Genomic DNA, 25,860 nt, shown 5'->3' on the forward strand with positions numbered 1-25,860 from the left:
ACACTTCGGCATATCCATCGCTTGTCTAAATGCAGCTTCCTTGCTGTCTTATATTTGGACTGTTTTCTACACCTAAAACAGGCGTAGAAAATAATAAATGAGACAGGCCTACCGGCTCGCCCCCTTTTTTAGACCTGTCGTGAGCAGAGAAAAGTCGCAGATTGTGGCGCAAATAACCTTTTTGCCAGAATCTGTGTCAGATATATGCCAGAATACTGGCGTATATCATTTAGTAAATGACCCCCTGCGTGTTCTCCTTTACAACCAAATTTTTGCTACTGTCTTACTGTATCTAAAACAATAAAGGAGGCCACTTTGTAATAGGCCTTCATTAGAAATTTCCCACCGTTTTGTTCGTTTAGCTCCCATGCAGGCCTATGCATCTCCATGGTAACAGAACACAAACCAACTCTGTGTAGTCTGACCTTGCATTCTGCTATTTCTGAGCATAATAATATAATAATATCTATGAGCATAACGAGGGTGTTGACTTGTAAAAACCGCTGGGACATAAACAAATTTTTCAAAACCGTACCAATGTGCTGTGAAACATCAGCCTATCTGTGGCCGCTACATACGGCAACGTTTTCTGCAGATCTGAATACATTCCCTATATTTCATAGGTCAATCAAAATGGCACGTGACCCTACCTTACCTATCTCCCAATGAAGCAGAGCTGAATTTGTCATTTATGTGTTTCTGCACCATGATAAATCTTTAATTTAAAGTGTAACTGTCCTTCTTGTTTTTATTTGTGTAATGTGTAGGGGCAGTGATAGTGACCATTTTTGCAATATACTTTAATTAATGAAATCGTACATTTCTATTACAAAAATTGCTCTAAAGTGGCCCATTCTGAGCCTTAACAACGCTTCTCTGTCTTCTGTCTACATAAAACAGTCAGTGTTGAGCAAGTCTCCTCAGTTATATAAATAGAAGACAGAGGAGCGTTGCTAAGGCTCAAAATGGGCCACTTTAGAGCTATTTTTCTAATAGAAATGTACAATTTTAGTAATTAAAGTACATTACAAAAATGGTCAGTATCACTGCCCCTACACATTACACAAATAAAAAAAAGAATGATAGTTACACTTTAAGACAGATACAAGACCACTGATACCACAGTGAAATGTGTGTATTCACAAATGCCAACTCTGTAGATTTGTCCTTTCCCTTATATCACAGCATTTTTTGGCTATGATTTCATAATTACAGCCCAAACATACCACAGGTGCCCTAAATCTGTGCATTACCTACTATCTGTATCCCTTACCTGCTGCTCCTCTGTATACCGTCTTCTGGATTTGTTTACTGCTGGCTCAGTGCTGCCACCTGCTGGACACAAAATGAGATTACAATAAGATAGAGTATAAGATAGAGCATAAAGGGGTATTCCAATAATTGAGCGGGCTTTGACAGAGGTGGGGTTCTGACCAATGAGATGCCCAGTAGTCACTAAGGAGGCACAACCCTTTGGCATTGCTGTGATATAGCGCAGTTACCGATGAGGATTCATTTAAATGGGAGCAGTGCTGCAGTAACAAGCTCTGTCCACTGCACAACGGACGAGAAGTGTAGTTCTAGTGGCAAATTCCGACACTGGAGCTACTGCAACACAGCTGATCGGTCAGTGGCGTACATAGAAAAGTAAGGGCCCCATAGCAAGGATCAAACTAGGCCCCCAACACAGGACAGAAGGGTTTCTGCCTAAACCCTTTTCAATTATTCTTGGGTCATTTTTCCACTGCCTCATTTGCTTAAAGTCGTTCCTTTAGAGGGTAGAGTCCTGACCAAGTTTTCACCCCCAGTAGAATAGGGGATGATCTCAACTTAGACTGGGCCCCCTCTTGCCAAGGGGTAGTTACGCCCCTGTGATCGGTGGAGATGCAGGGTGTCGGACACCAACCGATCAGATAGTGATTGCTGATCTTGAGGACAACAACCCCTTTAAGATTAAGTAATCACTCTGACAGCTGCATTTTAGAAGCTGACGATATCCCATCCATCTTCTGTGCGGGTGGTTAATCCAGGAGAAATGTATCCTCCCAATTCTTCACTTCATTACCAGGCCTGTATTTTCCTGGCAGTTGCTTTAGCACCAGGACATTGTTTAGTAAAGCCAATGGGAAAATGAGTCACTATGCATTATAAGCAGTCTTATTAAAGGCCAATTCGGGATGGGGAGGAAAAACAATAGCAGGCCGCGATGGGAACGAGCCTTCCTAGCGTCACCCACGATGCTAGGAAGGATTGTCCCCGTCGTGGCCTGCTATTGGCATTCTCCCCCCATCACCGGATGTTTTGATCCGGGCGATGGGGAGATGCAGTGGAGGCTGTGCGGGCATCAGGAGCGACACGGGTGCCGGGGAGCGGGGTAAGTACAATCTGTATGAGAGGCATTAAAGGGGTTGGTTAACCCCTTTAACCTGCCACACTTCTATTGGTGAAGAACATGTGTCTTCCCTGTCCAAGTGCATGAACAAAAAAACAACAGCATAGGCCTCACACAGCCATTATGTAGTGCAATAAGGGAATAACTTATAAGGAAAGCTTCTAAGATATGATGAAGTCATCTCCATACGTGGACCTTCATCTTTTTCCAGTCTATGACATGAGTAGATGGAGGTGAACCTTCACCTTCTCCCAGTTTACGCCATGAGTAGATGGAGGTGGACCTTCACCTTCTCCCAGTCTATGCCATGAGAGAATGGAGGTGGACCTTCACCTTCTCCCAGTCTATGCCATGAGTAGATGGAGGTGGACCTTCACCTTCTCCCAGTTTACACCATGAGTAGATGGAAGTGGACGTTCACCTTCTCCCAGTCTATGCCATGAGTAGATGGAGGTGGACCTTCACCTTCTCCCACTCTATGCCATGAGTAGATGGAGATGGAGGTGGACCTTCACCTTCTCCCACTCTATGCCATGAGTAGATGGAGGAGGACCTACCTTCACCTTCTCCCAGTCTATGCCATGAGTAGATGGAGGTGGACCTTCACCTTCTCCCAGTCTATGCCATGAGTAGATGGAGGTGGACCTTCACCTTCTCCCAGTTTACACCATGAGTAGATGGAAGTGGACGTTCACCTTCTCCCAGTCTATGCCATGAGTAGATGGAGGTGGACCTTCACCTTCTCCCAGTCTATGCCATGAGTAGATGGAGATGGACCTTCACCTTCTCCCACTCTATGCCATGAGTAGATGGAAATGGAGGTGAACCTTCACCTTCTCCCACTCTATGCCATGAGTAGATGGAGGTGGACCTTCACCATCTCACAGTCTACGCCATGAGTAGATGGAGGTGGACCTTCACCTTCTCCCAGTCTATGCCATTAGTAGATGGAGGTGGACCTTTACCTTCTCCCAGTCTATGCCATGAGTAGATGGAGGTGGACCTTTACCGTCTCCCTCTCTATGCCATGAGTAGATATGGAGGAGGACCTACCTTCACCTTCTCCCAGTCTATGCCATGAGTAGATGGAGGAGGACCTACCTTCACCTTCTCCCAGTCTATGCCATGAGTAGATGAAGGTGGACCTTCACCTTCTCCTAGTCTATGCCATGAGTAGATGGAGGTGGACCTTCACCTTCTCCCAGTTTACGCCATGAGTAGATGTAGGTGGACGTTCACCTTCTCCAAGCCTATACCATGAGTAGATGGAGGTGGATCTTCACATTCTCCCAGTCTATGCCATGAGTAGATGGAGGTGGACCTTCACCTTCTCCCTCTCTATGCAATGAGTAGATGGAGGTGGACCTACCTTCACCTTTTCCCAGTCTATGCCATGAGTAGATGGAGGTGGACCTTCACCTTCTCCCACTCTATGCCATGAGTAGATGCAGTTTTGTAAGATTAGAGAAACATGCCTGCTTTTCTAAAAACAAAACAAAAAAAACAACTATGCCATGCCTGTCCACAGGTTGAATGCAGTATTGCAGTTTTGCCCTGTTCACTGAGCTGCAGTACCATCCAACATGGACAGGGGTGGTGCTGTTTCTGGAAGAAAACCACCATGTTTTTCTAATTCTGGACAACTTCTTTTAGGCTTGTTCCATTTATGCATTTATTTATTTTTTGCTGCCTTTTTATGCATCTATAGTGAATGATGGAATCCATTACAGACAGTGCATTTTAAACATATTTTTGGTTGTATTTTTAGTGGTAAATAAGTGTGAAGAATGGGTTGTCCAAAATTAGAAACACTTTAGTAAGGCTCTCCCTACATGTGGCTACATATATACAGCTCTGTCAGCACCAATGCACTTGGAAACCCACTAGAGGTAACAGACATAAATATACCCCTTCATCACCCCAGACCACTAGTGATACCAGGTATTGACCTAGATTACCAGTGAAATTATCACTAACCCTTATAGCATCCTACGCAAAAAAGTGATGAGAAAGTTAGTATAAATCAGGGGTGGAGGGGGGAGGAGGGAACACTACATTCATTCTGTAAACCTGGTATTGGTTTACCTACAAATTCCACAGTCTTTATCAATACCTGTCTCACCTGCTTGGTATGAATTTCTCCGTAATATAACTTCCTGCAATGACACAGAAAGAATGAGTGAGATCCAAGAAAACACATTGTCCACCTTCCCGGTGCACAAAGATTTACGCATTCCAGGCTGCGAAAGACTAAACGGTGCAAGCGGACGTCCAGAGCGTGCTAATTTCTCATGTACTCTTTATTATCAGCAACTTTAGACTAAGGGCTCATGTACACGACCACATGTATTTTGCAGTCTGCAAAAAACTGAACCGCAAAAAATACGTATGACGCCCATGTGCATTCTGTATTTTGCAGAACAGAACAGCCGGCCCTTAATAGATCAGTCCTATCCTTCTCCGTAATGCGGACAATAATAGGACATGTTCTATAATTTTGTGGATGGTACGGAACGAACGTGCGGATGTGGACAGCACACGGAGTGCTGTCCGCATCTTTTTCTTCCCATTGAAGTAAATGGGTCCGCATTCGACCCGCAAAAAAATAAGGATCAGATGCGGACCCAAACCACGGTCATGTGCATGAGCCCTTAGCTGTAATATGAAGCTGTGCACATAGGACATATACTGAAACAGAATGCACACGGAGTACCTTCCGTTTTTTTTTTTTGCAGACCCATTGAAATAAATGGTTCCGCATACGGTCCGCAAAAAAAAACCAAAAAACGGAACGGACACGGAAAGAAATTAGGGCCAGGAGAAAATCCGTAATTATGTAGGTGAATGTGACCTCACAAGCCTCTCCTCTCATAGATCCGCCCGTGCACCAGCGTCACGTTTCCTGTGTTATTTGCACTTCTGGGTCTCCCTGAATCCTTTGCCCGACACTCGCTATCACTGTATCACAGGTCATTTTGATGTGACGGCAAAATTGTCCCCCCACCTTAATAAAAAGTGCCACGTGATGCCAGGCGCTAGTGATAAATGGATCTGTCATGATTGAAATGGGTAAAGGGTGTGAAAGGCGTACATGATGAGGTCTGTGTGAACGCATCATATGTGAGACCGTATATCACAAAAATGTCCCTGGAGAGCTAATTATCTGTCAGAGACTGGCAGCTATACAAGTATGATCTCAAAGTCCACGGTGGGCAAACATAGTCCTGCACAGCAGTCCACGTCTACAAGCTATATATATATATCCTCCATATAGGAGTCAGAGAGTAGTAGTCACAGAGGAGCCATACTGTCCCATTAAAAATATTCTACATAACCAGCACCTGGATCTGAGTATTTTCATAATTGCATGTAATTAAATATTTAGTATCGTTACTGAGCTATTTAATTACATCTACCAGTGTGGTTCCACCCGCTGTTTGTTCTTTTTCTTAATTCTCTTTCCGTCGCACTGACATTGCTGGACTCAGTACCGTCCTTCAGCTGCCACCAGCCATATCTACTGTTAGAGCTACAGCAGAAAGGATATGCCCCCTGACATGTTATGAGGGGAATGCTGCAGCAGGAAGGACACATCCCCCTAGCTGCAGCATAAAAAAGACACGCCCCATGAGCTGCAGCAAGAGGGACACGCCCCATGAGCTGCAGCAGGAAGGACATGTAGTGTCCCACTATGTAAATGTGGGCACTACACAAGGGTCAATTGGGTCACGTGGTTCTCCTACTCCTGAGGGGCAGTGGCAGTGTATTTAACGGTCCATTTTAATGTATTCTTATATGCTTTTATGTGTATTCTTCCCTGTGATGTGTGCAGCAGGCCTATCAGGGTGTAGTTCCTCCTCCTAGACATTAGAGGGAGATAGGGAGCCCCTAGTATAAATAGTTAGGCCCAAACAGGGAGGAGGCAGTCTGTGTAGTCAGGAGTCTGTGTAGTCAGGATATTGAGCCAGAGTTAGCTCAGAAGATTTTCACCAAGAGAAGAGTGTACCTCCTAAGAAACCAAGTTCCCACAACAAAACAGAGCAGAGCCAGTATTCCAACCAGACAAGAGGAGCTGAAGGACAGAAGGACTTTACCTAAAGCAAGGATATATATACCTGAGGAAGTTTTCTACCAAGGCTACAGCCAGCATTAGGGCATACGGGCCTTGGGATTGAGACAGCCAGGATTTCTGAGGAAAAGGTGCAGCCTGATCTGTGAGTGTTGTTCTTACCCTCTGAGTATCTTGCAAAGGACATTGTACCTGCCATTGATGTAAAAGCCTGCTATTGATTGCTGCTGCCATGTGGAACTGAACTCAGACTGTATAAAGTTAACTGTTTCAGTAAAGGAAGTTTGGTTCACCTCAACATCGTGTTCCTCACTTATTACAACTATAAATCAGTGTGCCACCGTTACAGGCACTGGCGTCACGAATCTTAAAGGGACCTTGCCCCAGGCACATTAAACATCTGCAACATCCAGGGCACCTCATCTACCATCAGGCCTGGTCCCTATACACGAGAGTGCCCCAGAGGACTCCTGTGCCAGCCTCTCCATCACTGCTCTACGCCTGCCCAGGGTCTCCCCATAAACTGTGAGTAACCAAGAGCAACCCTCGTTTGACTAAGTACCGTGACCTCACAATCGCAATACCCTGCAGGGCGGCGTACTGCAGACACATCCCCTGAGCTGCAGCATGAAGGACACGCCTCCGGAGCTGCCAGCTTGACATAAATCTAGCACAGCAATTGAAGCAATGAATGTGGAGATCTCTGGAGCCATGTGAGGTACGGGGCTGGTTCTAGCTTTGTTATATAGCGATTGTCATGGACTGTTTGGTGTCCGATTTTAATTTTTTACATTAATCCTGCGATAACCCCTACTACCTGCCAGAGCTGTAACAGCGGTGCCTGCAAAATGTCCCCACCAATGTCACCAGACTCTGTGTGACATCAAAAGTACAGAACTAAAGCAGTCACAATCAGTACGGTACTATATATATGTGTAATCCCCCCTCCCAATCTGTCTGCCAGTACTGACACCTGACACGAGGCTGGCTCCAGGGACCTTATACAGTCATATCTATGAGAAAACAAAGGACTTCATCCGATGCGGACTGGCCATGTGTTTTGTTCCAGACTCAAAAAAAACAAAAAGCCAGTGAGTCAGTAAAAAACATGTCATTTTATCCAGTCTGATGTGTGCAAATGCCAAAACACACCGACTGTGAGAACAGCCCGGCCGCCATCTCATCTCAGTGCTCGGTGCAATAATGGAGAGCAACGCAGATGTGTCAGGAATAGACGCCGCTTGCTGCAGAGGTAGCAGTCACACCTGGACCCCAGTGCCTTAGTGCAGAGGTAGCAGTCACACCTGGACCCCCAGTGCCTTAGTGCAGAGGTAGCAGTCACACCTGGACCCCGCTGCCTTAGTGCAGGGGTAGCTGTCACACCTGGACCCCAGTGCCTTAGTGCAGAGGTAGCAGTCACACCTGGACCCCCAGTGCCTTAGTGCAGAGGTAGCAGTCACACCTGGACCCCGATGCCTTAGTGCAGAGGTAGCAGTCACACCTGGACCCCGATGCCTTAGTGCAGAGGTAGCAGTCACACCTGGACCCCCGGTGCCTTAGTGCAGAGGTAGCAGTCACACCTGGACCCCCGGTGCCTTAGTGCAGAGGTAGCAGTCACACCTGGACCCCCAGTGCCTCAGTGCAGAGGTAGCAGTCACACCTGGACCCCGGTGCCTTAGTGCAGAGGTAGCAGTCACACCTGGACCCCCGGTGCCTTAGTGCAGAGGTAGCAGTCACACCTGGACCCCCAGTGCCTTAGTGCAGAGGTAGCAGTCACACCTGGACCCCCGGTGCCTTAGTGCAGAGGTAGCAGTCACACCTGGACCCCCAGTGCCTTAGTGCAGAGGTAGCAGTCACACCTGGACCCCCGGTGCCTTAGTGCAGAGGTAGCAGTCACACCTGGACCCCAGTGCCTTAGTGCAGAGGTAGCAGTCACACCTGGACCCCGCTGCCTTAGTGCAGAGGTAGCAGTCACACCTGGACCCCCGGTGCCTTAGTGCAGAGGTAGCAGTCACACCTGGACCCCCGGTGCCTTAGTGCAGAGGTAGCAGTCACACCTGGACCCCGCTGCCTTAGTGCAGAGGTAGGAGTCACACCTGGACCCCGGTGCCTTAGTGCAGAGGTAGCAGTCACACCTGGACCCCCAGTGCCTTAGTGCAGAGGTAGGAGTCACACCTGGACCCCCGGTACCTTAGTGCAGAGGTAGCAGTCACACCTGGACCCCGCTGCCTTAGTGCAGAGGTAGCAGTCACACCTGGACCCCCGGTGCCTTAGTGCAGAGGTAGCAGTCACACCTGGACCCCCAGTGCCTTAGTGCAGAGGTAGCAGTCACACCTGGACCCCGCTGCCTTAGTGCAGAGGTAGCAGTCACACCTGGACCCCAGTGCCTTAGTGCAGAGGTAGCAGTCACACCTGGACCCCCGGTGCCTTAGTGCAGAGGTAGCAGTCACACCTGGACCCCCGGTGCCTTAGTGCAGAGGTAGCAGTCACACCTGGACCCCAGTGCCTTAGTGCAGAGGTAGCAGTCACACCTGGACCCCGGTGCCTTAGTGCAGAGGTAGGAGTCACACCTGGACCCCCGGTGCCTTAGTGCAGAGGTAGCAGTCACACCTGGACCCCGGTGCCTTAGTGCAGAGGTAGCAGTCACACCTGGACCCCAGTGCCTTAGTGCAGAGGTAGCAGTCACACCTGGACCCCGGTGCCTTACTGCAGAGGTAGCAGTCACACCTGGACCCCCGGTGCCTTAGTGCAGAGGTAGCAGTCACACCTGGACCCCGGTGCCTTAGTGCAGAGGTAGCAGTCACACCTGGACCCCCAGTGCCTTAGTGCAGAGGTAGCAGTCACACCTGGACCCCCGGTGCCTTAGTGCAGAGGTAGCAGTCACACCTGGACCCCGGTGCCTTAGTGCAGAGGTAGCAGTCACACCTGGACCCCCGGTGCCTTAGTGCAGAGGTAGCAGTCACACCTGGACCCCAGTGCCTTAGTGCAGAGGTAGCAGTCACACCTGGACCCCGCTGCCTTAGTGCAGAGGTAGCAGTCACACCTGGACCCCCGGTGCCTTAGTGCAGAGGTAGCAGTCACACCTGGACCCCCAGTGCCTTAGTGCAGAGGTAGCAGTCACACCTGGACCCCCAGTGCCTTAGTGCAGAGGTAGCAGTCACACCTGGACCCCGATGCCTTAGTGCAGAGGTAGCAGTCACACCTGGACCCCCGGTGCCTTAGTGCAGAGGTAGCAGTCACACCTGGACCCCCGGTGCCTTAGTGCAGAGGTAGCAGTCACACCTGGACCCCCAGTGCCTCAGTGCAGAGGTAGCAGTCACACCTGGACCCCCGGTGCCTTAGTGCAGAGGTAGCAGTCACACATGGACCCCGGTGCCTTAGTGCAGAGGTAGCAGTCACACCTGGACCCCCGGTGCCTTAGTGCAGAGGTAGCAGTCACACCTGGACCCCGGTGCCTTAGTGCAGAGGTAGCAGTCACACCTGGACCCCGGTGCCTTAGTGCAGAGGTAGCAGTCACACCTGGACCCCCGGTTCCTTAGTACAGAGGTAGCAGTCACACCTGGACCCCCGGTGCCTTAGTGCAGAGGTAGCAGTCACACCTGGACCCCCAGTGCCTTAGTGCAGAGGTAGCAGTCACACCTGGACCCCGATGCCTTAGTGCAGAGGTAGCAGTCACACCTGGACCCCCGGTGCCTTAGTGCAGAGGTAGCAGTCACACCTGGACCCCCGGTGCCTTAGTGCAGAGGTAGCAGTCACACCTGGACCCCGGTGCCTTAGTGCAGAGGTAGCAGTCACACCTGGACCCCCAGTGCCTTAGTGCAGAGGTAGCAGTCACACCTGGACCCCGGTGCCTTACTGCAGAGGTAGGAGTCACACCTGGACCCCAGTGCCTTAGTGCAGAGGTAGCAGTCACACCTGGACCCCCGGTGCCTTAGTGCAGAGGTAGCAGTCACACCTGGACCCCCAGTGCCTCAGTGCAGAGGTAGCAGTCACACCTGGACCCCCGGTGCCTTAGTGCAGAGGTAGCAGTCACACCTGGACCCCGGTGCCTTAGTGCAGAGGTAGCAGTCACACCTGGACCCCCGGTGCCTTAGTGCAGAGGTAGCAGTCACACCTGGACCCCGGTGCCTTAGTGCAGAGGTAGCAGTCACACCTGGACCCCGGTGCCTTAGTGCAGAGGTAGCAGTCACACCTGGACCCCCGGTTCCTTAGTACAGAGGTAGCAGTCACACCTGGACCCCCGGTGCCTTAGTGCAGAGGTAGCAGTCACACCTGGACCCCCGGTGCCTTAGTGCAGAGGTAGCAGTCACACCTGGACCCCCAGTGCCTTAGTGCAGAGGTAGCAGTCACAACTGGACCCCCGGTGCCTTGGTGCAGAGGTAGCAGTCACACCTGGACCCCGGTGCCTTAGTGCAGAGATAGCAGTCACACCTGGACCCCCGGTGCCTTAGTGCAGAGGTAGCAGTCACACCTGGACCCCGGTGCCTTAGTGCAGAGGTAGCAGTCACACCTGGACCCCGATGCCTTAGTGCAGAGGTAGCAGTCACACCTGGACCCCCGGTGCCTTAGTGCAGAGGTAGCAGTCACACCTGGACCCCCGGTGCCTTAGTACAGAGGTAGCAGTCACACCTGGACCCCCGGTGCCTTAGTGCAGAGGTAGCAGTCACACCTGGACCCCGGTGCCTTAGTGCAGAGGTAGCAGTCACACCTGGACCCCGGTGCCTTAGTGCAGAGGTAGCAGTCACACCTGGACCCCCGATGCCTTAGGGAGCCCAAAGGCAACACTACACCGCCATTCACACGTCAGTGTTCCACGGACAGCACACGTCCCTATTCATTGTAATGTCTGATTTCACACATCAGTGTTTTCAGCACGGATGCACGCTCTATTCTGTCCATGTTCACGGATCCATCACACCCATTAGAGTCTAAGGGTCCGTGAAAACCACGATTGCAACATGGATGCCATCGGCGGTTCAGTGAAACACGGATGGCACACGGACATCAAAAAACAGACACACGGACTCAACACAGACCCATCACGCACATCTTCACGGAGACATCACTGACGGATTTAAGCGCGGACATGGACGTGTGAATGAGGCTTATCACAATAGACATTGATATTAGAAATGGTGCAGGGTAGGTGTGAACCATTTCAAAAGGGGACCTAAACCTTCACTCAAAGCATGGAAGGTGCAGTGGCGGCTCTCAGAAGACTCTGCACCTCCAGCTCGCCTCAACTCGGCTCTGCTTTTGCAGCACGCGGAATAGGAGTCCTATATAATGACTATGGATCCATACGCTGCATGCTGCTAAAGCACAGCAGAGCCAGCGCAAGCCGAGAAGCGCCGCTGCACTTTCCGTGTTTTTTGCGAAGGTTTAGGTCCCCTTTAAAGATTTGAAAATCATGGCGACTACAACATGGGCTAATAAAACGAATATATTAGCAAACGTGACCTGAGCAGGACTGTGCTAATCCAATGGCGAGGACAAAATCTGGCACATGCTACATGGATGTCACTTAGGGCTCATGCACACGGCAGCATTCTTTTTTGCGACGGAACGACCGGCTCCTAATAGAACAGTCCTATCCTGGTCCATAATGCAGACAAGAATAGGACATGTTCTATAATTTGGTGGACGGTACGGAACGAACGTGCGTGCTGTCCGCATCTTTTTCGGCGCCATTGAAGTGAATGGATCCACATCTGACCCGCAAAAAAAAATGCATATCCGATGTGGACTCAAACCACGGTCACGTGCATGAGCTCTTAGCTGTAATATGGAACTGTGCACGTAAGGTCCCTTAGGCCTCTTTCAGACAGGCGTTGTGGGAAAAGGTGCGGGTGCGTTGCGCAAACATGCGCAATTTTTCCGCGCAAGTGCAAAACATTGTAAGGCATTTTGCACTTGCGTGAGAAAAATCGGCATGTTTGGTACCCAAACCCGAATTTCTTCACAGAAGTTTGGGCTTGGGATCGGTGTTCTGTAGATTGTATAGTAAAATAGCGCTGGAGGGGTTAAAAAAATAATAATAATTGAACTCACCTTAATCCACTTGATTGCGCAGCTGGCATCTCTTCTGTCTTCTTTCTTTGCTGTGTGCAGGAACAGGACCTGTGGTGACGTCACTCCGGTCATCACATGGTCCATCACATGATCCATCACCATGGTAAAAGATCATGTGATGGATCATGTGATGACTGGAGTGACGTCACCACAGGTCCTTTTCCTCCTGCACACAGCACAGAAGACAGACAGAAGAGATGCCGGCTGCGCAATCAAGTGGATTAAGGTAAGTTAAATTATTTTTTATTTTTTTTAACCCCTCCAGCGCTATTTTACTATGCATTCTGTATTCAGAATGCTATTATTTTCCCTTATAACCATGTTATAAGAGAAAATAATAATGATCGGGTCTCCATCCCGATCGTCTCCTAGCAACTGTGCGTGAAAATCGCACCGCATCCGCACTTGCTTGCGGATGCTTGCGATTTTCACGCAACCCCATTCATTTCTATGGGGCCTGCGTTACGTGAAAAACGCTGAATATAGAGCATGCTGCGATTTTCACGCAACGCACAAGTGATGCGTGAAAATCACCGCTCATGTGAACAGCCCCATAGAAATGAATGGGTCGGGATTCAGTGCGGGTGCAATGCATTCAACTCACGCATCGCATCCGCGCGGAATACTCGCCCGTGTGAAAGGGACCTTAGGGATCAGTTCACATAGGTGTGGTAGCAGAACAATGGACAGAACCCAACAGACCTCATTATAAGGCAATGGGATCTTTTAGGCAGCGATGGAGCCTTTGGTAGCAGAGACATCTACAGCCGGTGTGCCACTTCTTACCTCGCACTTCTCTAGTGTTGCTTCAGGACGCTGTTTTCGCACCTCCAGGTCTTTGTCCAGTTCCTCTGTGAAACTACGCAAATCAGTCTCCAGCTGCTCCTGGAAGTAAATGTATATGGAAGTCGGTGGAGTAATGCAACGGCAGTGCAGGCCGAGCCCATTACATACAGGATTGTGGTGGAAATGCCATGAAGACCTGTTAGTACATTTTATCATGGAAGCTGTAGGGTTGTACCACTCATGGACTACTACTACATGGATGTTATCTTCAGACTCCTATCTTTGACCTATCAGGTTTGGATGAATTTCCCCTTTAAGGAGTGTCCAATATGATAAATGTTACATCATCTTAATTTTTGCCCAGCATTTCTCAGTTGCATTCTCTGCTTTGTACAATCTGTTTTGTAGAAGGATCCCTTCACGATTAACTGATCAGTGGGCATCACCCTGCTGGAACCTCCAGCAATCAGCTGCAATCGGTGTGGGAACCAACCAGTAAGTGCTCAATTTCCCTACAGCACCACCAGTGGAGAAATTAAGAATTACACCCTTCTCATTTAAACATTTGTAATGCGAGGACCCGAGGTATCCCCCAAAGAGAAGGGCACTCGATGTAGCTGCTTTCTTCTTTGGCTAGTAGACGGTTGGCCTCCACACCAAATCTAACCGGACAGATATGTCGCGGTATTACAGCTTTCTATCCATGCCCCAAGTTAAGGGGCAGATTGCTAAATATGAAGCTTGTATTGTAGTTTCCAGTACTACTGCCACCATAAAAAGTTAAGGACCGTTGTTGTGTTCCGTTCTGCAAAATGGGGTTCCGTTGTTCCATGATCCGTTTCCGTTTCCGTGTGTCTTCCTTTATTTTTGGAGGATCACCAGACATAAAGGAAAGTAAAAAAAATCTAAGACAGGTTTGCCATGCAAATGATAGGAAAAAAACGGGCGCGGACGCGCGGATGCGGATGACAATCTTGTGTGCCTCTATGTTTTTTAGCGGTCCCATTGACTTGAATGGGTCCGCGAACTGTTTTCCGCGAAAATAATAGGACAGGTTATATTTTTTTGACGGACTAGAACCACGGATCACGGATGCGGATGACAATAGGTCCGCAGAAAATCATGAAAAACGGCACAACGGACACGGAATAAAACAACGGTCGTGTGCACGAGGCCTCAGGGCACACCCTGATGTTGAGGCTCCTGCCTGTTGGTACTTGGGATGCCATTGGTGTTAGTTTTTTTTAGTAGGGTGCAACACAGGAGGTGTGGGGTGCAATGGCTGGTGTCCGGTAATAGAGTCAGTGACTGAGCCAGTTGGTGCAAATAAACAGATCTCTTTACTAAAGTGCAGAATAGGAGTAGTAGTTCATCTAACAGTATTATGACACAATTCGAACACCAGTTGCCAGTGCAATTCCCTCCCAATAGCACTGTAAGGAGATGGATAGCAACAATGATGGGGGTTGTGGTGATCCTTCTCTCTTTCCTTTTAAAGTCTCTCTGCAGAACCTTAGGCATGCAATTGTGTTTTTTATGATATAGGTTCTGTATACAGAATTAAGATACGGCTGGCCAAACCGTCTCATAGTGTGGAAAGGTGCGCTGCAATATACCGCCCTACAGCGCCAATGTCTTTATCAGCCTTAAACAAGCACAATACCTTGCAGACTGACTCCAGTGCATGGCCTTGCAGATTCTGGGCCTTCTCTTTCTCCCTCCCTCTGGAACACTTTTGGTAGTTGTAACTGTCTCAGAGATATTGGTTCTCTGGGACTCAGGCCTAGTACTGAGACGCAAACAGACATGTGTCCTCTAAGTAGCACATTTAGACTTTCCACTGACTAGGGGCAGACCGAGGTCCTTCACCTGGCAACCTAAAGTTTTGTCAAGATGGTTAGCCCTGACCGATCCATACAGTGCTTTTAGGTACACAAACACATTCAAGCGGAATATTTCACTTTAGATATATCACATTATAACAATCAAACTTTTTCAGTAACCCTATTCTGGGGTACCGCCATATGGATCTAACCTAAGTTTTTATTTTTAGATCAAGTAATTTGCATAAGTGAAACCAAGTGTTAGTCCCAGATATACAAGCTTTACTTACTAGCATCTTGGAGGTGGATCTTCTGGGCTCCTTGGAGGTGGGACTTAAGATGCGTGTACCAGAGGTGGTGCTTGCTGGTGAAGAATATTTAGACTTTTGCTTGAGACTTTGAAGTGAGGTTGGTTCCTTATTATTTTGTAAACTGTGGGACGAATGATCAGGGAAAACGTGTCGTGGACCAGGTTCTGATGTTTGATGGTTGCTGTTGGTACTGGACAACACTTGCTGAGACCGTTGGGTGTTGTAGTTCTGTGAAGAGTTTGTGGTAGTGGATTTATTGATAAAATGTGACGCTTTCGAGGAGTAGTATGGAGATGTCTGTGACGGCTGACGAGAGGAAGAATGTGGTAGTGTGGTGGCATGTGGTTTAGAGACATCTGGAGGTGTTTCTATTTTAAGGGTGCTGCTGGACTTGCTCGGAGATTCCCCAATGTTGGACTTTACTGTTATATGTAAATGTGAAGGGTCTTGACTTCTTCGTTTAGAACGATCCACCATGTTGGTCCAACCGTTATTTTCATCTGCTACAAACCTATGGCCACAAATAAAAAATATCAACAATTTTCACTAGAAAAAACAACACAAACAGCCCATGCGAGGTAGAGGTTACAGATTTCGCACTTCGGCCCAAGAGTTTCAAATGATACCTCTGGATCAGGATATTTTAACATGGTGTTTACCATATACACCAGGGGTAGACTGGGAAGTAGGGGTGGAAAAAACATCTAAACCTAGTTTCACACTAGCGCTAGGGTGGTTTTCTTCCAGCCTATTTTCGGCATATTTGCCAGGTTGTGCTTGGATCTCCACCGGTCCCCACTATAGTTAATGGGGCAGTATAGGGACGTTCAAGCTTGCCGGATCTCTAGCGCTAGTGTGAAACGAGCCTAAGAGAGTTTCCCCATATTGGAAGCAGGTGGGGCCAACACAAATAGGCCGGACCAGCAAACCGTCAGCCATAGGCACACTGATGGTAGGTGCTGCCAGTTTTAATAAACTAGAACAGAGATCCCTGATCCTTATGTGCAGCTCTATAGCACATCATCATTACATATATATATATATATATATATATATATATATAGTCCTATAGTGAGACAATGCACACCATAACTATATATTCACAGCCCAACAGTGATATATGGAGCCCAGAATAATATATACAGCCCCATAGTGATATATGGAGCCCAGAATTATATATACAGCCCCATAGTGATATATGGAGCCCAGAATTATATATACAGCCCCATAGTGATATATGGAGCCCGGAATTATATATACAGCCCCATAGTGATATATGGAGCCCAGAATTATATATACAGCCCCCAGGGGCAGATTGGAAACTTAAAGTGGCCCTGGTAAAAAAAAAAAAAAAGTGGCCCCATGTTGTAGGCAGGGCCTGCAATACCATAGTGAGGCACAGAATACCGCCCCAGCAGAGCCAACTACCACAGGGTAGCACAAAATCTGCAACCCCAACCGCATTGTTCAACTGTATCACCGTCATGGGTACAGTTGAGTTCAGGAGGTCACCTGCGGGGCCGTTGAGCATCAGATCATTATGTACCTGGCCTGCGGCCATCAAGATGGCTTGAGTGGCCCCCTGGGCAACGGCCCACCGTGAAATTTCCCTGTAGGGTCTATGGCCAGTCCGCTCCTGACAGCCCCATAGTGATATATGGAGCCCAGAATAATATACAGCCCATAATTATATATACAGCCCCATAGTGATATATGGAGCCCAGAATTATATATATAGCCCCATAGTGATATATGGAGCCCAGCATTATATATATAGCCCCATAGTGATATATGGAGCCCAGCATTATATATACAGCCCCATAGTGATATATGGAGCCCAGAATGATATATATAGCCCCATAGTGATATATGGAGCCCAGCATTATATATACAGCCCCATAGTGATATATGGAGCCCAGAATTATATATACAGCCCCATAGTGATATATGGAGCCCCGAATTATATATACAGCCCCATAGAGATATATGGAGCCCAGCATTATATATACAGCCCCATAGTGATATATGGAGCCCAGCATTATATATACAGCCCCATAGTGATATATGGAGCCCAGCATTATATATACAGCCCCATAGTGATATATGGAGCCCAGCATTATATATACAGCCCCATAGTGATATATGGAGCCCAGAATTATATATACAGCCCCATAGTGATATATGGAGCCCAGAATTATATATACAGCCCCATAGTGATATATGGAGCCCAGAATTATATATACAGCCCCATAGTGATATATGGAGCCCAGAATGATATATATAGCCCCATAGTGATATATGGAGCCCAGAATTATATATACAGCCCCATAGTGATATATGGAGCCCAGAATTATATATACAGCCCCATAGTGATATATGGAGCCCAGAATTATATCTACAGCCCCATAGTGATATATGGAGCCCAGAATTATATATACAGCCCCATAGTGATATATGGAGCCCAGAATTATATATACAGCCCCATAGTGATATATGGAGCCCAGAATGATATATATAGCCCCATAGTGATATATGGAGCCCAGAATTATATATACAGCCCCATAGTGATATATGGAGCCCAGAATTATATATACAGCCCCATAGTGATATATGGAGCACTATGAATACACATACAGCCCTGTAGTAGCACATGTAGGAGGAGGAGCACTATAAAAGACCGTGATCAGGCTGTGGCTCTTACATAGACTGCGCCCCTTCTTATTACAACAGTACTTAACTAATGTAATGTCTGTATGGGTGAGGAGATGTACTACTAGGCTCAGAATGCTGAGCTACTGAATAGTTTATTTCGGGTGGCCGGCCTCATCATGTCTTAGCTGGATCGGCTCGCTGGGATATTTCCCCAGTAGAGTCAATGTCCAATTCCCCCCTTATACATAGTACCAGTCATGAAGTTGACCCCATGCCTCACTTGGATTTAGTTGATAGAATGAAAGCGTCTTTATGATGATCTGGTTTTGACAAATTATCATCCCCATCACTGTCCTCAGAATCTGAAGGAAATAAAAAAAATTTAAGTTAAAAATAGAACAATTTTGCAATTAATCTTAACGAAAAATGTCCTTCGGTTTTGCAAATGCAGCTCCTATGTATGCTGTTAGGTGGGAAGGAGGATCATGCGGCAGCACAGGGGAGAAGGGAGACATTTTGCAATGGGTGTCACTTTAGGGTGTGCTCTAACAGCTCAGCTCATCTTCACTTCACTAGACATAGTGCTCTACAACTATACTTTAGCTGTACATAATACTTACCTGTACATAATAAACTGCACACGACAGACCCTAATCCTAAGGTATAGAGGTGCCATGTATAGTGTCCCTAATCGGCATAAATACTGTCCCTGATGTGGATAGTGCCTGTAGTTAGCATGGATACGGCTCATAATTGGTAGGGATACTGTCCTTAATTGGCGTGGTTAGAGTCCATAATTGGTGTGGATAGTGTTCCCCATTGATGTGGATGGGGTCCTTAAAGGGGTTTTCCGAGACTTCAATACTGATGACCTATCCTCTGGTACAATGTACAGTGCAGTGTTTGAGCATAGAGAAGGCCGGGGCACTCACAGGAGCTCCGCTGCCTATTCAAACAGCTGATCGGCAGGGAACGAAGCCCAACTCATCAGATTCTGATAATCTACCCAGAGGAACACCCCTTTAATTGGTGAGGATAGTGTCCCTAATTGGTATGGATAGTGACCCTAATTGGTATGGATAGTGTCCCTAATTGGTATGGATAGTGTCCCTAATTGGTGAGGATAGTGTCCCTAATTGGTGAGGATAGTGTCCCTAATTGGTATGGATAGTGTCCCTAATTGGTGAGGATAGTGTCCCTAATTGGTATGGATAGTGTCCCTAATTGGTATGGACAGTGTCCCTAATTGGTGAGGCTTGTGTCCCTAATTGGTATGGATAGTGTCCCTTATTGGTGAGGATAGTGTCCCTAATTGGTATGGATAGTGTCCCTAATTGGTATGGATAGTGTCCCTAATTGGTGAGGCTTGTGTCCCTAATTGGTATGGATAGTGTCCCTTATTGGTGAGGATAGTGTCCCTAATTGGTATGGATAGTGTCCCTAATTGGTATGGATAGTGTCCCTAATTGGTGAGGCTTGTGTCCCTAATTGGTATGGATAGTGTCCCTTATTGGTGAGGATAGTGTCCCTAATTGGTATGGATAGTGTCACTAATTGGTATGGATAGTGTCCCTAATTGGTGAGGATAGTGTCCCTAATTGGTATGGATAGTGTCCCTAATTGGTGAGGATAGTGTCCCTAATTGGTATGGATAGTGTCCCTAATTGGTATGGATAGTGTCCCTAATTGGTGAGGATAGTGTCCCTAATTGGTATGGATAGTGTCCCTAATGGGTGAGGATAGTGACCCTAATTGGTATGGATAGTGTCCCTAATTGGTATGGATAGTGACCCTAATTGGTATGGATAGTGTCCCTAATTGGTATGGATAGTGTCCCTAATTGGTATGGATAGTATCCCTAATTGATGAAGATAGTGTCCTTAATTGATATGGATTGTGTCCCTAATTGGTTGGGATAGTCTCCCTAATTGGTATGGATAGTCTCCCTAATTGGTATGGATAGTGACCCTTATTGGTATAGATAGTGTCCCTAATTGGTGAGGATAGTGACCCTAATTGGTGAGGATAGTGTCCCTAATTGGTATGGACAGTGTCCCTAATTGGTATGGATACTGTCTAGGGATGAGTGATTCGCATCAAACTTAGAATACTATACAGAGCGGGAGCTCCGTACAGAATTAGAATGTATTGACTCTGATGAGCCGAAGCTATAGGTACCACTTGAAATCGAGTTCGGTAAAAGTTTTTTTACAGTAGAAATACATTTTTGAAGTTATTACCTGAACTCTCACAAGACTTCGCGAAGTTATAACTTCGGCTCCGTACAGTATTCTAACGAAGTTTTATGCGATTCGCTCATCCCTAATAGTGCCCCTAATTGGTATGGATAGTGTCTCTAATTGGCATGGATAGTGTCCAAAACTGGTCAGGCTAGCGTCCCTAATGAACTATCCTCACTAATTAGGGACACTATCCACAGCACCCCCTACCTTAGAATTACTGTGGACAGGTAACATCTATTACATACAGTTACTCAGTTGGTACAGCATACATGAAAGTGGCACCGGAATTATAATGGAAAGATTTGTACCTCCATGTTGTGGACCAACTCCTGGTTTTGGCTTACAAATGCTGATACAAAACAGGGACCAAAATGTGTAAGTGTGAACATGGCCTTACAGAGTGCAGTGTACAATCAGAGAAAACCCCTTGTTCCAATTCTTTTACTTCAAAAAATGTTCACCTTGAGTCTCTGAACAGTGGGCCTCACCTCTTCTTTGGTGAGCAGTAATTGTTTCTTGTTCTCCTGTTGTGCCAAGTAGTGTGCTGAGGCCCCAGATGTGAGGAGCGGGTGAAGTCCACATCAACCAAACACAATTACTCTTGTGAACAAAATGCAGCAATAGTAGGGGTCATTTATTAAGACTAGCGTTTTAGAATCTGTCCCTAATAACCCTGCGCTGGCGCTTGATGCGCCTACTTTAGGCTGCCTTCACATCTGTGTTTTCAATTCCGGCTTTCAGATCCGGCAGAGAATCTCAAAACCAGAATTAAATGGTTCAGTTTTGTCCCCATTCATTGGAAATGGGGACAAAACTGATCAGGATGCATTAAGTATGCATCCGTTCCGTTTTGTTGCGCTTTGGTGCCGGACACAAAACCACTTCAGGCTGCGGTTTTGCATCCGGTTTGTGAAATGGAACAAAACAGATCCTGCCCCCATTGACTTACAATGATTTTCATACTGGATCCGGTTTGTTACGTTTTGATTTAATACAACCGGATCTGGCCAAAATGTGAAAGTTGCCTACAATGACTGATTCATTGTAGGATGATGGATCATGGATTTGCTGACTGTCCCTGCCACAGACAAACTCATAGACAAGGCTCTCTCTTCTGAGCCAGTCACCAAGATGATATGTCATTTTATATCTGAGAATTTGCACCTGTCCAGAACATTGGAGATCTATGAAAATTCAGTTCATGGTGATCACTGACCTGACATCTGGTGCAGAACCCTGTACATGTTCTTGTACCATTCTCGAGGCTTGTCAACACTCTAGAAGAGAAGAAAGTAAATGAAAGGGGTTTACTGGGACCCAGCAACCCACCTTCTAGGGGTTGTCTCATATCATACTTTGATGGCATATCGCTAGGATATACTGGCAAAGTCAGATAGGTGTGGGTTCCACCTCTCTTGCATGAAAAAGAAAGATTCTAATTACGGTCTTGAAGTTGCGTGGATTAGCCATTCTGGAATATGGTCAAGTGATGCTCCTTTATGGAAAATCCTACATCTATCAACATCACCTCCTTTACCAGCCTTCCGGTCTGGTCTATAGATATGGACACCACTTCATGACAGGGGGAGGTGTTGTGGATGGGGACAGAAGATCTTCCTTGCATGAGCAGATGAGGTGGATTCATGAGTTTGCGCGTGCGCCAAAGACACAAGTAGTTCTGGCCCTGTCCATGGCACCTGTCCTGTCATAGGCTGAGGAGGTGACGTGCTCTTCCATAGAAAAAAACTGAAACCTGGTAAAGAACGTGACATCAGCAGATGTAGGATTTTCCAAAGAGGACTGTCACGTGACCAAGGTTCCAGAACGGCTGATCCACAAAACTTTGAGGTGAAAAGTTTACTGAAAACTTTCTTTTGCAGTCAAGCTAGTAAGTATGTTTTTGACCCAGCATAACACTAGATGCAACTCTAGCAAGGGTGACCAGGGGGTAAGTGTTCATCTCCTGAGATGCGTTTCCTTATTGTTAGCTTTACTGTAATAAACTTACCTGCCCAGGCTCCAGCTTCGGCACGGCCACGCCGGGAGAGACACGCTGCTGAGCCACACCCCCTGGTGATGCGACCGCATTCTTAGCTACAGGACGCAATGCTCTTTCTCTCCGCAGCGGGCGTATGTTGGGGGAGATTAGCAGTGGGCTGATTTCTCAGCTGCTCTATTCCTGTGTGATAGTGTTTCTGACTAATGGAGCGCCAAGTCATGGACCTATCAGGTTCTGATCCAAGGACTTGGCGCTTTATTTAAATCCCTTCCTGGCCATACACCAGTGCCAGTAATAGTCTTGTTTGGCTCACTAGCTACGTTCTTTGTTCCCTGTTCCTGCATTTGAGTACTGATTCCTCTTTGCTTCTGACCTCGGCTTGTCTTCTGACCACTCTCGCTTGGTACTGCGTAGCCCATCTGGTTGTGACCCATTTCCGTACGACTCTGCTTTGGTCTTTGTTTGTCGGTTGGTGTTTGTTCGTCTCTGCACTTACTTAGAGTAGGGGCCATCGTCCAGTTGCGGTTCTGCCAAGTAGGGCATATACTGAAAGCAGGTAGGGAAATCGGACTGGGTTCTAGGTTAGGGCACACTGTCTCTCTCTGTCCCTACCTACAGGCGTTACATTTACTTTGTTCCCATCATATTAATATAAAGAACAGGAAAGATTGGTATTTTACATGCCGTAGCACCCCAGTAAACTAGGGTTTGTGCTTCCTGTTTACCTGCACACCACGTACGTTACAGGGGTTATTCCCATTCAAGTGAAAGGGGGGAGGAAGCTGTAATTAGACCACTACAAAGTAGGTGTTGGCTGCAGGTAAACATTTAAGGGAAGCAGCACTCACGCGAACACTGCGGCCCCTTCAAACAGCAGATCACCAGGAGTGCCGGAAGTCGGACCATTACCTATCTGATACTGATGATCTATCCTGAGGATAGGTCATCAACATCAGTAGCTCAGAAGACCCTTTTAAAGTGGCAGACATACAGCCTGTGCAGTCAGGTCCGCGGCACAAGGACCCAGGTGGGGCACTTCCCAGCTGTAGTGCAGTAGCAGAAGTGCCCAGGCTGCGCTGCTAAGCTGAGTTGTGCTTAGCGGGCTGACAGGGCAAATCTTAGCTTTGAGTTGGGGGACCCCAGACATAACTTTGGTTGGGGCCAAAGTCATCCCTTGGGACTGGGAATCAAGAACCCCACAAAAGAGACATGAGTCCTACGGTATGTGGCCACCCTGCGTATATTTCATGAAATGTTGAGAGTCATACTTTTGCAATGGCTGGACAACCAGAAATTGCAGATTACCGCATTACACAATGTATATACAACTGCTATATAGCACTTGGATAAGTGCGGACTTACAGATCTGGAGGCGAAGGGCATGCCATCTTCATCTGTTGGTCCAATGCCCTCATAGCGGATCCATCGCCTCTCTGTTTGCGGGCTTGGACTGTCCTGGCTATCATCAGTCAGTATCAATGTGGCCTTGTATAGGAGATCGCCCTCATCGGCGCCGTCCTGCTGAGCGATATTATGGTATAATAAAACTGCTACCGGGTAAGCAACAAGATAAAGCAATGAAGAGCATGTGTGCTATTCACTGACAGCAGGAAATCTGATAGTGGAACAGTTGTACAATGTGAACCCCACAAGCACCCTTTTGCATCTCTCATTTTAGGTACTTGTGGGAAGACCCCTCTGTGATAAGTTTTGACCCTATGGGCACCAGCGAGTATGTTCATCACCAGGCCAGATGGTGCCATGTGCAGTACCTCCTATGGTTGCCCACAACATTATAGGTGATAGGTGTCTGATCACTTCAGGTCTCACTGTTGGGACCCCCATCCATTTCAAGAACGGGTGTCCCGTGTTCCCCGTATCAGTAATGCGACGGCTGCGCAGACGGGCTGCCATTATCTGCAGCACTGGAGAAGATAGCCATGCACTGTAATCAGGCATCTCCATCAGTACCATAGAGACTGAATGGAGTGGCAGCCCGCATGCTCGACTGCCACATACTGCCATATTCTTGTGATCATGGGGGTTTTGTAACCTGTAGAAAGGTGATAAGTTATGATTCTGGAAAAATCCCTGTCATATGGCATTATAAATAGTGGCGCAATAGTATTGTCATATAGTATAGACATAAACACTCCATATAGTGCCTTATCAGCGCCACATATAAATACGCCATATAGTGCCTTAGCACCGGCACGCATAAACGCGCCATATACTGCCCTATCACCGCCACATAATGCCTTATCACCGTCACGCACTGCCGAAATAACATCGCCATACAGCTGCCTAAATAATTCTTCCACAGAGAAGGCAGCAGCAGGGAATAGGATTGGGGACCATGTGTGAGATTAGGGATCAGGCTCTGAAAACCAGTGGCCACCCCCCTTCGTCCACTATGGATAATGCGCCCCTATTTATAGCCAGAGTAAAAGGAGACACAGATTTCTGCTCCGATATAATAGGTAATTTGTGATCATACCAATAATTAGGGTACACAAAGTAAGAGATGTGATCCGTCACTCATGGAGTCCCACGTGTTGTGAATGCCGAGGTCAGACGTCCCGATAATAAATACTGGAATGTTAATCTGAAGCTCGGTATCTATGGCCCGCTTTAGCTTCAATTACAATATTACAATCCTGACAACGCATTCCACAACCAACATGACACATCTCGTTACCCCCCCCCCCCCCCATCTAACCCTTTCCAGAGGAGGATGGTGGTTATTGTCCGGTGAGGTCTTACCGTACGTGCATTGTAGGTCGGTGAAGCCCCCCGGTTCTGTTTCTTCTGCAGGTGAGGGGGGATGAAGTCATCCAATGTTAAAGATAGGTGTGGGTCCATCCTCTGCAGCGCCTCCTGCTGGTGGTGTCATATAATAAAGTATTCCACAGACCACTAAGTGGTATTATAGGTGTCCCACCAGCCGCATACAATCCACTTGTTACACAGGCAGCTCTATATGACGTGTCTGATGACGCTTCTGTACACAATACTGCGATCTGCCCTGTATAGACATCCAGAGCTCTGTATTCTTAGTCCACTGTCCTGAAAGGCTTGCACTCCATTCCTCTAGGCGGTTGCACACGTCATCTCCTGACACACACGCTTCTGTATCTGATCACACTGCAGATGTCTGTTCTTCAAAGCGGAGTGGTACACACACCCTGCACTCTAGTTCTCCAGCACTCCCCTGCTGCTTTTTCCATAGTAGTGTACACACACCCTCCTCCTGCCCAGCTAGTGCCACACAACACACCCACCCCCTGAACTCTGCCCTGAGAGCCCAGATAAGTAATTACCAGCAAGGGAACTCCTACAGCCACAGATCTCAGCTGAGGGAGGAAGAGCTGTGCAATACAAAGGGAAGGCAGAAGATACAGGAGTACTGGTACCACTACAGAGGGAGGGGAGGCTGTGCAATACAAGGTGAAGGCAGGGGAGGCAGAAGATACAGGAGTACTGGTACCACTACAGAGGGAGGGAAGGCTGTGC

General features: G+C 47.5%; 1 protein-coding gene across 4 annotated transcripts in view; it reads right to left on the bottom strand.

The window, feature by feature from the left end:
- Window positions 1-25,629, bottom strand: part of SORBS3 (sorbin and SH3 domain containing 3) — a 56,253-nt gene extending 30,624 nt beyond the window's left edge. For 2 of the 4 annotated variants that reach the window (XM_044279018.1, XM_044279017.1), the window contains exons 1-8: window positions 25,111-25,629; window positions 23,710-23,865; window positions 21,565-21,625; window positions 18,386-18,467; window positions 15,433-15,964; window positions 13,320-13,418; window positions 4,515-4,548; window positions 1,274-1,335 (exon numbers count right to left, since the gene is read on the bottom strand). In XM_044279018.1, the coding sequence (XP_044134953.1) occupies window positions 1,274-1,335; window positions 4,515-4,548; window positions 13,320-13,418; window positions 15,433-15,964; window positions 18,386-18,467; window positions 21,565-21,625; window positions 23,710-23,865; window positions 25,111-25,209 (1,125 nt within the window). In that variant the 5' untranslated portion in view covers window positions 25,210-25,629. The remainder of the gene's footprint in view (window positions 1-1,273; window positions 1,336-4,514; window positions 4,549-13,319; window positions 13,419-15,432; window positions 15,965-18,385; window positions 18,468-21,564; window positions 21,626-23,709; window positions 23,866-25,110) is intronic. The other 2 variants (XM_044279016.1, XM_044279015.1) reach the window with 2 other exon arrangements.
- Between the last annotated feature and the right edge of the window lie 231 nt (window positions 25,630-25,860).

The sequence above is a fragment of the Bufo gargarizans genome, chromosome 2 (genome assembly GCF_014858855.1).
Source record: "Bufo gargarizans isolate SCDJY-AF-19 chromosome 2, ASM1485885v1, whole genome shotgun sequence".
NCBI classification, from domain to species: Eukaryota; Metazoa; Chordata; class Amphibia; order Anura; family Bufonidae; genus Bufo; species Bufo gargarizans.